We start from the raw sequence: 12,891 nt of genomic DNA, 5'->3' as shown, positions 1-12,891 counted from the left end.
GTTTTCTGGTAATTTTCTTGCCTTTGGGAAGTTCTCATAAGAATGGGAAGAAAGTTTGTCTAGCATACTACTTCTTTTTGGCTTATAGCAGGAAATATGGGTATCTGTTAGTGTTCTGTATTTTAAGTCTTGTGTTGCAATGTTCTGATCAAATGTTTATGATAGCATGGGCTCCTAGAATATTGATGGCAGGGACTTCTGTGAAGCCAGTTGTCTGTTTTCTTGTATAAGGGCTGTGTGACCATTAATCCTTGTCTGAGGGGTACTTTGACAGTCTTGGGGGACATGTGTGCCTATCTCAGCCATCAGTGACAAGTCTGACTGGCTCATCAAGTTGTGCTCGTCCTGGTCTACTGACAGTTTCCTACCCTAACCCTTTGGTTGACTCGCCATGTGGCTCACATGGGTCAAGCCTCTGTGTACTGATGAAGCTTATGCTTTCTCACCAGGAAGAAGAAGAACAGGAGGAAGAAGATGATGATGAAGATGATGATGACACTGATGATTTAGATGAACTTGACACCGACCAGTTGCTGGAGGCAGAGTTGGAAGAGGACGACAATAATGAGAACGCAGGGGAAGATGGGGACAATGACTTCTCACCCTCTGATGAGGAGCTAGCAAACCTTCTAGAGGAGGGAGAGGACGGGGAGGACGAAGATTCTGATGCAGATGAGGAAGTGGAACTGATCCTGGGGGACAGTAAGTATAGGGCAGAGTTCAGGCTGCACCTTGGCACCCAGGGCAAGATCCCTTCTTTTGTGCCCGTACAACTTAGAGAGCAAGCCATACCACAGTTCTGTGCCCCATAACTTGACTTACTTCTCTGGTCTCTTAAGGCAAAGCACCTTTGCATCTCTGTTCTCCTACTCTCCTGTCAGACTGTGGAACCCAATCAAATGGCTGTTATCTCTTATCTTTCAAGTAGAAATTGGCAGACTTTTTCAGTAAAACCAGACGGTACATATTTTATGCAGCCAGGCGTGGTAGCTCATGCCTGTAATCCCAGCTTTGGGAGGCTTAGGTGGGTGAATCACCTGAGGTCAGGAGTTTGAGACCAGCTTGGCCAACATGGTGAAACCCCATCTCTAGTAAAAATACAAAAATTAGCTGGACATGGTGGCACACACCTGTAGTCCCAGCTACTCGGGAGACTGAGGCAGGAGAATTGCTTGAACTCAGGAGGCGGAGGTTGCGGTGAGCCGAGATCGCGCCATTGCACTCTAGCCTGGGTAACAACAGCAAAACTCCGTCTCAAAAAAGAAGAAAAAAAGAAAAAGAAAAAGTAAAAATACAAAATTAGCCGGATGTGGTGGTGCATGCCTGTAATCCCAGCTACTTGGGAAGCTGAGACAGGAGAATCACTTGGAAGGCGGAGGTTGCAGTGAGCTGAGACAGTGCCACTGCACTCCAGCCTGGGCTAATAGAGTGAGACTCCATCTCAAAAAAAATTTTTTTCTTAATGCTATGTAGGCCATATGGTCTTTGTTTCAGCTCTTCAGCTCTGCTGTTGTAGTGAGAAAGCAGTCATAGACAATATGTAAATGAATGATTGTGGCTGTGTTCTAATAAAACTTTTATTTGCAAAAATAGGTGGTGGATTTGTAGTTTGTCAAGTCCTGCTTTAGAGGATTAGCCCTAGAATGTAAGACCAAAGTGTAGCTCTCTTCCGAGAGGCAGGGCTAGAATTGGTCAGAAGCAGCCCCTCATGGGGTGCTGTTCTTTTCAGCGTGAATTATAAAGAAATGCAGGCCCCCTTGTGGAGGAGCCCTTTCCTGTCTCCCTTTGGCTAATCCCTCCTAAAGGTCAAGGGACAAATATTTCCCTTCGGTTTCTGTTTTATTCACTTCCTTTTCTTTACCTTTCTTTCTTAATCCAATTTTGAGGAACGAACTTCAATTTTTCTAGTTCATTCCCATTAGGTTTCTGAAGTCAAGTGTGTCCCCTGACTATGGTAATGAACCCTGCAAAAATCAGCGAATAGTTCAAAGAGCCTACTAGCTCTGTAGCTGTACATGAATCTTCTTACCAAGGCTGTGTGTGTGTGTTTTTTTTTTTTTTTAATGAGACGGAGTCTCACTTTGTCACCAGGTGCCAGGCTGGAGTGCAGTGGCACGATCTCGGCTCACTGCAACCTCCGCCTCCTGGGTTCAGGCAATTCTCCTGCCTCAGCCTCCCAGGTAGCTGGGATTACAGGCACGCGCCACCATGCCCAGCTAATTTTTGTATTTTTAGTAGAGACGGGGTTTCACCATGTTGGCCAGGATGGTCTCAATCTCTTGACCTTGTGATCCAGCTGCCTCGGCCTCCCAAAGTGCTGGGATTACAGGCTTGAGCCACTGCACTCAGCCTTACCAAGGCTGTATTTTGAGGAAGGTTGGGGGTGGGAGGGTAGGGGAGTGTCTTCTGTCTGTTCATCTGCTGTTGATCAGCTTGTTTTTTCATACTTGGAGGCTGAGGTGGTTCAATGGAGCAAGCCCAAGCCATGGTCAGACACAGGGCGAGTTTTAATGAACATTTTTGTCATATGTGAATAGTGAGATGTGGGAAACAAGTTATACCTCCTTTCGATTACAAGTAGTTAGCAAAGCAGGTTCGCAGGGTCAGCAAACAGCAAGCCAGCTGATGGTGGTGCTCCCAGAATAAGAGAGGATCACTTTCATTTTCCACTTTTAATTTGAATATAAAGCCACTCAGTTAATATTCTGTCTGTACAATTACTGCCTTTTTTAGCTGTTTAGGAAATTTCTTCTTTCAAGCTAAAGGTAATCTGGAAAACTTTAACTCGATCCATTGTGAGAATGTTGTTACTTTTTGAGAATACTGTGTGAAAATAATGGATCACAACTTGAGGATGTCTCAGAGTGGACTTCAGAACTGTGATGGAGATGCAGAGGTGGTGTCTGGTGCACACTCCCTTGCTCTTTCTGTGTTTCACAGAAGATCCCAGCTGCTGTCAGCAAGCAGAGCTTTCTTAGCACCCATGGTTTTCCTCACATGAATCCTTTAGAGCAGTAGCTCTAAGAAGAGCCCTTTTAGGATGGGGTGAAAGCCATAGAAACTATAGAAAATCACACCCATGTACCCCTATGTACCTTTACATAGGCCCTGGAGCCTGCAGGGACTCCATGATTCCAGATGCAGAGCCCTGAGCCTAGGAAGAGGCCCATCCTCCAAAACCTGTATGTTGTAGAGCAATAGGTTAAACATTACAGGGATTAATTATATCTAGATTGCCTTTACCTTTGAGACTTTTCAGAATGGGAGATCCCAACCAGGGTTTGGAATTGGGTCACTTCAACACTTGGAGAATGGGGAAAGGCTAAGGAAGGTAGAGAAAGTTGGTGTCTAAGCCCTGGAGGTTTTCTTTCAAACCCTGAGCCTGACAGTTATTTGCTTTAAGAATATTGTGCTGTGATCTTGTTAAGCTGCATTTATAGTCCTTAGATGTGCTACAGCTTAAGATTCTTAGTTCTTAAAAGCTGCACAGCTGCTGGGCAGAAGGGTCTGGCATCGTTGGCTTGCGGAGAACATGAGTCCTGGGGGATGCTGTGGATGCTGCCATGGGGACCAGGCAAGTTTGTGTTGTGGGGGTGTGGACACGGTGCTGGGCTTGGCTCTGAGGAGGACGCCCTACACCCTCCTGTGACACTTCCTCTTGGAGCTCTTACAGCAGAGGAGCTGAGGCTTGCTTTGTTCAGGTGTGTTAGGTAATAGTTCTTTGCCATCTCCATCTTGTTTTCCTATTCACCAATTAAGTCAGGCCACTCTCCTGCACAGTTAGGTCCAGAAACACTGGTTTTGTCAGCCATTTCTTTTGGTTACTTCAAGACTTTCTTGTATAATTGCCATGCTTTTCTTGGTTTTCCTTTGTCTACTTCAGTTTTCTTCCTAAAGGAAATTGTGTTTGGAGATGCTGAATGAAGGAAGCTTTGGGAACATGAATTCTCTGTCCAGGAGTTGATTCTCTTAGGCACTGGAAAAGGCTTCTGAGGGATTCTTTGCATCTAGTAGCTGTCCCTTTCCACATGGGACATTTGCAGGGCTCCAGCTCAGGCTTTGTCTACTTGTCTGGGGACCTGGTTAAAATAGTTTCATAGCCTCCTGAGCTAATAGTAATCAAATTGGGCACTGAGAACTTTCCTTTTCTTTTACTCAGCAAATATTAGAGTCCCTACGGGCTAGTTACCATGTTTCTCTCTGATTTTGATCAGTCAGACATGGTGTATCTACCTTATCTTGAGGGTCCTTTTTGCTGCCACTTAAGTTTCACCCCTTAATAGATCCAGAAGTGTTAATGTGTCCGTGTGCTGCCAGAGAAGGCAGATTGTGAAGCAGAGAGGGGCCTCATCAGAGACAGTGCCGTCTTCCAGGGCATCACATTGTTTCCGCTGGCCTCTGGATGTAGCTGCTTCTCCTATATTGCTGTAAACTGGCCTGCACCTTTTTGGGAATATAATTTGCAGATCATATTCTGAAATGAATCTAGGTTGACTATGTCTGCCTTGGTGCAGTTGGTCTTCTAAGGATTGAGGGGAGTGACTAAGGTGTTTAAGAAAAGATAAATCTCTCACTTTTGCCTGGTCTTAGCTTGCCTTTCTAGTGGTCTCTTGGGGTCAGGCAGGCCTGTGCCCATTTTGGAAGGACACCAGAGGCCAAGGGCCATGGAGGCTCACTTACTGCTCTCCTCAGCTCTGCCCCTTTGCAGCCATTTAAAGTGACATGGGGGGAAGCTTCAGATGGCACTTGCTCGATCCCTTCACTGCCTCCCAGGCAGGAAGCAGGGGTACTTTGTCCAGGCCCATAGGAGAGCAAAAGGTCCCAGGGAGAATACAGTTGCCAGGCAGCAGGAGTGTTCTCCAGAGCCAGCTCCAAGGAGTTAATTGGTGTGTTTTCTTCTTTCTAGAAACTGGTAGTTAACCTTACTTGGGCATAATACATTGTGAGTGCAGGTGCGTGCTTCCTGAAAGCTTCCTATAAGCCTAGCGGGTAATCTTGTCTCTCCCTTTTCTTCCCTTTCAGCTGATAGCTCTGACAACTCTGATTTGGAAGATGACATCATCTTATCTCTGAATGAGTGAGGAGCCATCACTACTTGGAAGAGATTCTTGGCAGGCGAGAAACTGAGTCAAATGAATTCAGAACATATTCCCTTCCCTTTCTCTCAGGGCTGTCTTTTAAGGAACTGCATGCCCTGCATTCAGAGGATTATGACTTAGAAAGTCTCAGTGGCACCTGAGAGTCCTTCCAGAAACAATAACAATCACAAAAATAACAACAGGGACTAGGCCCTCCTCTGTACCCGCCCCCCCATTTCCTAGGATGGACACATCTTTCAAGGGGAAAAAAACATGTCTCTGGGGTATTTCACAATATATTTTCTTTGTATAATGTTCTTTACTTAAAGAACAAGAAATAGTTTTTTATAAAACTTTAAAAAGGAAAAAAAAAAAACACAGGCATTTATAACTGAGGGTATGAACTTATATCCACCAGGTCTCTTGTCCCTACACTTCATTTTCTTTGGAAGAAAATGATGTCTAAAGAACAATATAGAGGCATTTTTACATACGTATTTAAATGAAAAAGGAAAATCGTGGTTTCTTAAATTGATAAGGATTAAGAATATTTTATTATAAATATAATATATGATTTTTTAACCTGTTTTGTTGCCTCATATGCTGTCTGGTTAATTTGTTTTCCTTCGTGCCAGAGGTGGGAACGAAGGCTCTTTATCTGCTGAGTATGCCTGAATTCACCCACCTTCATGGTTTGGGGGCAGCATGGTCATTGTGGATATTGGTTTTGTGGAGTTGAGGGAACTTAAGATACAAGTTCACTCCCTCTATTTTTCTTTGTGATTCAGTTTTTCAAAAAGCTTTTTTTCTTCCCTTTCTCCCCAATGTGGAAATTATAAATCAAAGGCCTTTTTCTTTAATGTAAAGTGTATTTATTTTAAAAAAATACAAAATAAACTACAAGTCTGTCTTTGTTTATGGTCTTTCCCTATTTTCTTTTACCCAAGGGGTGTGTCCCTTTTTTGCAGATCTAGTGAGGCCATAAGGAAGATACCTTCCAGGAGAGGCAGATCAGGATGGTGGGAGAGCATGTTCTGCCTACAGAGACCACTCCAGGGAGGAAAGTAGCTTTGTCACAGTGTCTGCTCCTGTCCTGTAGCTCTCTCACAGGGAGGACCTGTCTTTGTAAGGGTAATGTGGAGAGAGGAGAGCTCAGGGCCTTGGCCACTGTTGTCACAGCTCTCTATCCTTATGTTCTGGATCCAGCAGGCTGCTCCCAAGTATAGATTTGGTGGAGCTGGAACGGGAGGTGTTCTGGGAAGTTTTGGAGGAAGGAGCTGCAAAGCTAAAGAGTGAAAGCATTTCGGCCGTCTGTGTAGCTGGGGCGACGGCCACTAATGGTTTCTGAAAGGGACTGTGACAGTAGACTTGAGCAGTCCTGGCAAGTTAGGGGTAGTGGGAATTGGTCTGTGTTTGTAGAAAGATACTTCAGAGGCCCCTAAAATTGGCCTGTGGTTAAACTGTGTAACCACCAGGCAGAGTACCAGCGGCTTCAACCTTACCGCTTACCCACCCCACCCTGTTTTCCTTCCCACAATAAATATAAGACCATAGTCTCTTTTTTCCTTTGATTTTGCCCAAATAACAGCTGCTCAGTTTCTGTTACGTAGATATTATCCAGCTAAAGTGATGTTTCTCCCTTAACAGAGAGAAGAGGGGACAAATGTGGTTGTGAAGTAAACAAGAAACACAAGATGGCTAAAACTCTCCAGGGGCAGGTAAAGCCCTACTGGGCTCAGAAGCACTGTAGAATATGCTGTACACACTGAGTGGGTCTGTGTCACACAGGTATTTCTTAATCCTCTGGAGAGCAGAGGACTTGGCTCTTTTGCTTCATGCCTTGATTTAATGGTAGTTAACACACCAGTGGAATAGTCTGACTGTTGGTACTGACTGCATCAGAAAACAGGTTAACAACCAAGAAGTAGTGAAAGCACTATATTCTAGTCATTAACTCAGTGGAGCCAGTCTCAACTCTGCTGGGAGCACCCACAGTTCTCTAAGAGGGAGATGGGGACTATAGTAGGGTGGCAGAATTCGGGTTGGCTTGACAACATACCCTTAGGAACATGCCCTAAGGGGCTAAGGAAGCATCAGCCCTCTTCCTCATTCTACCAGGCCTGAAAGTCACCTAGGAGGCAGCACAAGAACAGTGGCACACCACCAGTGAGGCACATTTTGCCTTCTTGTCTTTAAGCAACACCTTAGACAGGACCCAAAGGGCACTGGATGCCTGAAGTAAGAGTTTTCTCATTAGGGCAGGGCATTGACCACCTGAGCTCCCCTTACTAGTACTGGCCAAGGCCTTTCTGAGAGTTCACAGAACCTGCTAGATCTTAAGAACCAAAGGAAGGAAGTGGTTGACCAGGAAAGAGAGGGAAGGTCATGCTAGGGTGTTACTCCTCACCAAAACTTGACAGTTCTTTTTGGGGCCATGGGGCACCTTTCTCTGAAGAGGGGTGGACAAGGCAAAGGTTGAAGTGTCTTCTCCAGGCACGTTTTCTAGCATGTTTCCTTTACTTGGTTCTGTCTCAGAAAGCTGGGAGATAGATTCCGGGTCCTGAGCACCTCCTCCATGAAGGAAGATAGGTAGCCCAGAGAAGTTCTGGACTCACATACCAAGGCAGCTCTGGCCTGTGACTCAGGCTGAAGATCTGCAGGAAAAACCCTGCAGTGTGCCTTCAACAAGACAAGACCCACTCCTGTTTCGGCAGTACCAGCTATCCTGGAATGGTGGCGTGTCCTGCTGTACCTTGCAGCTGTGACCACAGCTCAAAAACAGGCAAATAAATAAGCATGTTTAACATGTCCTTGTGTTGCTGTTTTGTCATCAATGTGCTTTTTCTCTCGTGAGGCACTTTCCTGTCCATTCATCACCCAGGTGTCTACGAGAGCACTGCCAAGTGTTCCTGTGGACTAGCGTGGCCTCTCCACAACCTACACTGAGCCCCAGCCTCTGCACAAGCACCTGCCTCAAATCTCAGCTGTCACTTATGCTGCCTCATCCCAGCTTGGGTAAGAGACCAGACCTGGAGAGGATGCCACGGCCAGCAGAACCCAGAGTTCCTGGTTATCTGGGTGCTCATTCGCTTACCAGAGCTTCCGTTTGCCTCAGCCCTGACAATGATCCCTGTTGGAACATCCAAGCTGCCACACTGACACTCTGAAGAATGGCATTTGGGGTGTTCTATGGTGACAACTGTGTGCTCTGGTTTTCCTCCCCAGCCTGCACTGTCTGTACTACCTTACTGAAACAATGAAGGCAGAATCTCACCCTCCCAGCTAGGGGGTATCTCCTCGTCCCTTTCCTCCCCACCTGGCTTGAGTGGCTTCAAGAGCTCGCACTACCCAACACCTCAGTGACTTGTGACCTTCCCCCGCAAGAAGAATGTTTCCCAATGGTCTCCAACTCAGTAGTAGGGCATAAGGTGTAGGCACATGCTCTGACCTTGCACCTATGGAACTGTCATGTCAGTTACCAAGGACCTCCCCTAGTCTACTGTGTTTCTCTGAGGCTTTGTAAAAGTATTTCAGTCTAGAGGTTCAGTGTCCCCCACAAAGCTCTAGGTACGACTGGGCAGCCTCCTCTATCACCCAACAGCCCTGAATGACCAGAGAAAGCCAGAAATCACATTAAGTTCATGAGTAAATTGAGTAAATCCAGAGAAGGCTGCATCCAACCCTCCATTCCAGTATTTGGACTCCTGGGCCCCTGGGAATCTTAGGCAACTGTTCCAACAGACATGGGATATCCCTGGCTGAGTGAGGCTATAAAGGAGGCTGAATGAGAGGGAGGCCGGACAGATCTGGGGCACTGAGACCCCTTGGCATCAACGTTGCACTGCTTCTCCGTGTACAAGACTACACAGCTGCTGAAGGCTACCTGCTGCCACACAGGCTGAGTGGGCACTCTGTCCAACAGCCACAGCTCAAACTGATGATGGACACATGGTTTAGGGCAGAAAAACAGAAGCCATCACTAGCTGTTGGCCACAGGCCTTGGGCTCATCCCCTCCCTCCCTTTGCAAGGGCTCTACTCAGGCTTTTGTGGCAGGGTCCAGAGCCCAAACTGAAGCTTGCCTGCTGTCGGCCAAGATAAAAATGAACGCGAGTAGAGTCCAGACTCAAGCCTGCAGAAGTGAGGGGCCAAGAGCGACCCCTGCAGCAGTGGTGCTGGAAAGACGACATAGGGCATTTGTGTACATGCACTAGGGAAGTCTTTGATTCGTAGCTTGATTAAACCAGGACTCTGAACAGGTTTAAAAATCCATCCTCTGACAAAGGCTTTACTGACAACTTTCCATACAGTTGGTCAAAAAATAAAAAAATACAGAACCACAGCAGACAGTATCTTGTACACTAGAAATCAACAACCGGAGTCCCTTCTCATTGTTTAAAAAAAAAAAAATCCCCCAAACCTAAGAACTTAGTTTTGGTGGCGGAAAGGACTTTGATCCCCACCCAAATGAACCAAAATAACCCAGGAGAGAATTCAAACCAAACTGGTAGGGTAGAGAGGGGTTCAGATTTTAAAATAACTGCTTTTGTGACACAAACATGACGCTGGAAAAAACAGGCTTGGGCTAGGCAGTGTCTCTGACAATGACTATCACCATGTGTTCTTCTTCTAGCTTGCCCAATGTTCTTAGTGCTGACTGGAGGTACTGCTGGGAAAACTCGCAGGGCGGAAAGGCATAGAGCATGCCTGTGCCATCTCTGCCCTTGGACCCCCCCACTGGCAGGCTGATCACCCCTGCAGCCTGCTTCTGTTTCAAGTAGGAGACCAGGTTCCTGAGAAGTCGCCTCTGCAGACCTGGCTCCACTGTGGGCATCCCCTCAGTGCCAAGCCCACTGGGGGTTGCCTGGGTGGCTAAAAGGACTGCATAGCCGTTGGGGCTCCCCTGCTTGATGCGTCGTGTGACCTCGTCGAGCTTGGGCTGGTCCAGTCGAAGGCGCTGGGCGATCTTCAGCTGGGTCAGCTTGCTCCCAGAAGTGTGGTCTTTGAGGAGACTGCTGATCACTCCCTGATCCCCCTCTAGGATGTGCATAGATGTGGGGAAGCAGCTGTTTTTCAACACCAAAAGCCCATTCCAACCCAGCTGTAATGTCTGAGCGTAATCTGAAAGATTCTTCAGCTTTTTGGTCTCATGTTTTGGCTCTTCAAGAGGCTTGGGCTCAGCCTCCGTGGTCCGGTGATTGCGCTCGCTGTCTCTTGCCTTCTTCCCATGGGAAGAGTCTGCAGCCTCGTGGTGGTGGTGATGGTGGCCCCGTTCCTCGGCCCCATGTCTGCTGTTGCTGAGGGAGTTGCTGCTGGACTCCTTGGTCCCTTCACTGGAGTGGTTCTCCTTGCGGCTGCGCTCAGGGGTGCGGTCCGAGCCCCGCTCTGACTGCTGCCCACTGCCCTTGGTCCTGCTCCGTTCCTCATACGGGGAGTGAGTTGTCCTCCCACGGTCACTGGAAAGGCTCCTCCGTTTCCGCCTCTCTTCCCAGGGCTTGGGTAAACCACGGTCCCCATCTCCCCCCCAACGCTCACCACTCCGGCTGCGCACTGAGCGACTGTAGCCCTCAAGGCTATTTCGGCGGTCGGAGCTTTTACTGGGGCTGGTCCAGTCCCCTTCCAAAAAGGTCCGGTCTCGGTCTGAGTACAAGAGGTGTGGGGGCGTCCTGTCCCGCACCAGGTCGGCGTCCAAGTTGCGGTGCCGGGTATATCCATCTGTTAGCAGCTCATAATGCACAGGGAGCGGTGAGGGCTGGTACTGCTGGGGGTACCGTGTCTCCTCTGCTTTGGCAAAATCCACGCGGAGCCTGCGGTCTGGTCCACCCAAGGGAAAGCCCCTCATTTTAGCACAGGCGGCCTGGGCTGCGTCCAAGCTCTCGTACTGGATATAGGCAAAGCTATCTCCTTTGACATGATCAATGGTCCGAATGCTCCCAAAGCGGTCAAACTCCCGGGCCAGAGCCGCCAGTGAGGTGTTAGGTCCCAGGCCGCCCACCCAGAGACGAGTGGTAGGGTTGGCCTTGCCATAACCTATCTTAATGGGGTTGCGACCAATCACTCGGCCTGACATGGCCACCTTAGCCCTATGGGCCATGTCCAGGTTCTGGAACTTGAGAAAGGCATAGGCACCACCCTGGCCACGGGCAGGCCTCTTGATAACCACCTCCTCGATGATGCCGTATTTCTCAAAGGCGCGTCGCAGCTCCACCTCAGATACGCTGTGGTCCAGGTTCCCGATGAAGAGGTTTCTCGTGGCCCGCTGGTCGTCCTCGGGCATCAGGTCCTCCTCGCACACAGCCGGGTAGCCATAGGGGCGCCCACGATCGTCATACAGCCCGTAGTAGTCCAGGGCCCGCTCGCGGGACAGTCCCACGGCGGCGGCGGCAGCATCCAGGGCGAAGGCTGCGGCGGCGTGGCGGGCGCGGGGCTCTCGCAGGGGCGGGGCAGCGACGGGGGACAGCGAGCGCTGCTTGTACTGGTAGCCTCCGTGCAGCGGCAGGTAGCCGAGCGGGTCGGCGGGAGCGGGCGGTCCTGGGGGAGGCGTGGAAGCGGCGGCGCTGCTGCTGCTGCTTCGCCGGCTGCTCCCGCCGCCGCCGCGCAGGTACACGGGCTCTACCTTAAGCGGGCGATCGTAGAGCAGCAGCTGGCGGGCCAGGGCGTGCTGGCGGGCCTCGCGCGCGTCCTGTGGATGCCGAAAGTTCACGTAGGCCACACGGCCCAGCTCAGGCGTGTGCGACAGGCGGAGGCTGATCTCGCCAAAGCGCTTGAACTGGTGGAAGAGCCGGTCCTCGAGGTGCTCGGCGGGCAGCGCTGGGCTCAGGCTGCTGATGAGGAGCGTCTTGTACTCAGGCGCAGCCGCGGAAGAGCCGGGACCCGTGGGCTCGGCCCCAGGCGGCGGCGGCGGCGGCGGCAGCGGAGACGTGCGGGGCGACAAGCCGGAGGCGCCCGGATCCCCCGAGGCCTTGCCGCCGCGTCCCCCGCCGCCAGCGCCGGAGCTCGAGGAGCGGCCACTGCTCGCACGGTGATTAGCGTCCCCGGCGCCGCGGCTGTCGCGATGCCCGCCCCCGCCGCTTCCGCTGCCGCGGGGTTTGTCGCGGGCCCGCGCTGGAACCGGGTGCTTGGCGCCGCCAGAGGCCTTGTGCGCCGCCCGCCGCCCGCCCGCCTCCGCCTCCCGTTCGCGTTCCCGCGGACGCTTGGCCGACGATGACGAGCCGCGCCCGCTCGGGCTAGAGTCTCGCTCGCTCTGCCGCTTCATGGCGCTGGCGCGGCGGGCGGGCGGCCCGTAGGTTTCTCACAGCGGCGGCGGCGGCGGCGGCGGCGGCCGAGGAGGCAGCGCCCCCGGCGCCGCCATCTTGGACAAAAGGACTCGGCGCGGCGGCGGCGGCGGGGCGGGGCGGGAGCGGCGCCGAGGGGCCTGGCATTGCGTTATCAAGCTGCGCCGACCGTGCCACGTGACTCTGTGGCGGGCGGAGCGAGACACGCGTCGGGCTGCGTCATCGTGCTGCATCGCCCAGTGCCACGTGACCCCCGTGAGCGCCGGGTGAGTGGGCCTGGGCCTCGCGCTCTAGCGCCACCGCGCGGCCCACATGGGCGATGCTTGAGGCTACGCGAAGTGAAGGGAACCCTGAGAGGTACGCAGGACGACCTAACGCTTTGTGCTCCCAGGCGTGCTTTGCCGCTCTGGGTTCAGCTATCTCCTCCCGCAGGAGCTGGAGCCCGCGCTGACTGGAACAGGAAGGAGTGGCGGCTTCCGTGGGCTGTCGGGGTCTGGGGCATTGACCCAGTCAGTGGTGTGTATGTAGTACCCCTCAGCCC

General features: G+C 51.0%; 2 protein-coding genes across 22 annotated transcripts in view; one reads left to right on the top strand and one right to left on the bottom strand.

The window, feature by feature from the left end:
- Positions 1 to 7,888, top strand: part of DCAF1 (DDB1 and CUL4 associated factor 1) — a 100,106-nt gene extending 92,218 nt beyond the window's left edge. For 5 of the 21 annotated variants that reach the window (XM_054246204.2, XM_054246205.2, XM_054246207.2 and 2 more), the window contains 5 exons: positions 450 to 702; positions 5,023 to 5,077; positions 6,026 to 6,138; positions 6,726 to 6,796; positions 7,618 to 7,888. In XM_054246204.2, the coding sequence (XP_054102179.1) occupies positions 450 to 702; positions 5,023 to 5,077; positions 6,026 to 6,138; positions 6,726 to 6,796; positions 7,618 to 7,671 (546 nt within the window). In that variant the 3' untranslated portion in view covers positions 7,672 to 7,888. Of the gene's footprint in view, positions 1 to 449; positions 1,591 to 5,022; positions 5,995 to 6,025; positions 6,154 to 6,725; positions 6,797 to 7,613 lie in introns of those variants that run through there. The other 16 variants (XR_013527335.1, XR_013527334.1, XR_008476923.2 and 13 more) reach the window with 12 other exon arrangements.
- Positions 7,889 to 9,336: 1,448 nt separating this feature from the next.
- RBM15B (RNA binding motif protein 15B) lies at positions 9,337 to 12,434 on the bottom strand. Its single transcript, XM_008981735.4, has one exon. The coding sequence runs from the start codon at positions 12,329 to 12,331 to the stop codon at positions 9,662 to 9,664; it is 2,670 nt and encodes an 889-aa protein (XP_008979983.3). The 5' UTR covers positions 12,332 to 12,434; the 3' UTR covers positions 9,337 to 9,661.
- Positions 12,435 to 12,891: the final 457 nt, after the last annotated feature.

The sequence above is a fragment of the Callithrix jacchus genome, chromosome 15, assembly GCF_049354715.1.
Source record: "Callithrix jacchus isolate 240 chromosome 15, calJac240_pri, whole genome shotgun sequence".
Classification (NCBI taxonomy): Eukaryota; Metazoa; Chordata; class Mammalia; order Primates; family Cebidae; genus Callithrix; species Callithrix jacchus.
This window is presented reverse-complemented; position numbering and strand designations above follow the sequence as displayed.

Excerpts from the sequence above, each read along its gene's own strand:
- RBM15B (XM_008981735.4), bottom strand. The coding sequence starts at position 12,331 with ATGAAGCGGCAGAGCGAGCGAGACTCTAGCCCGAGCGGGCGCGGCTCG.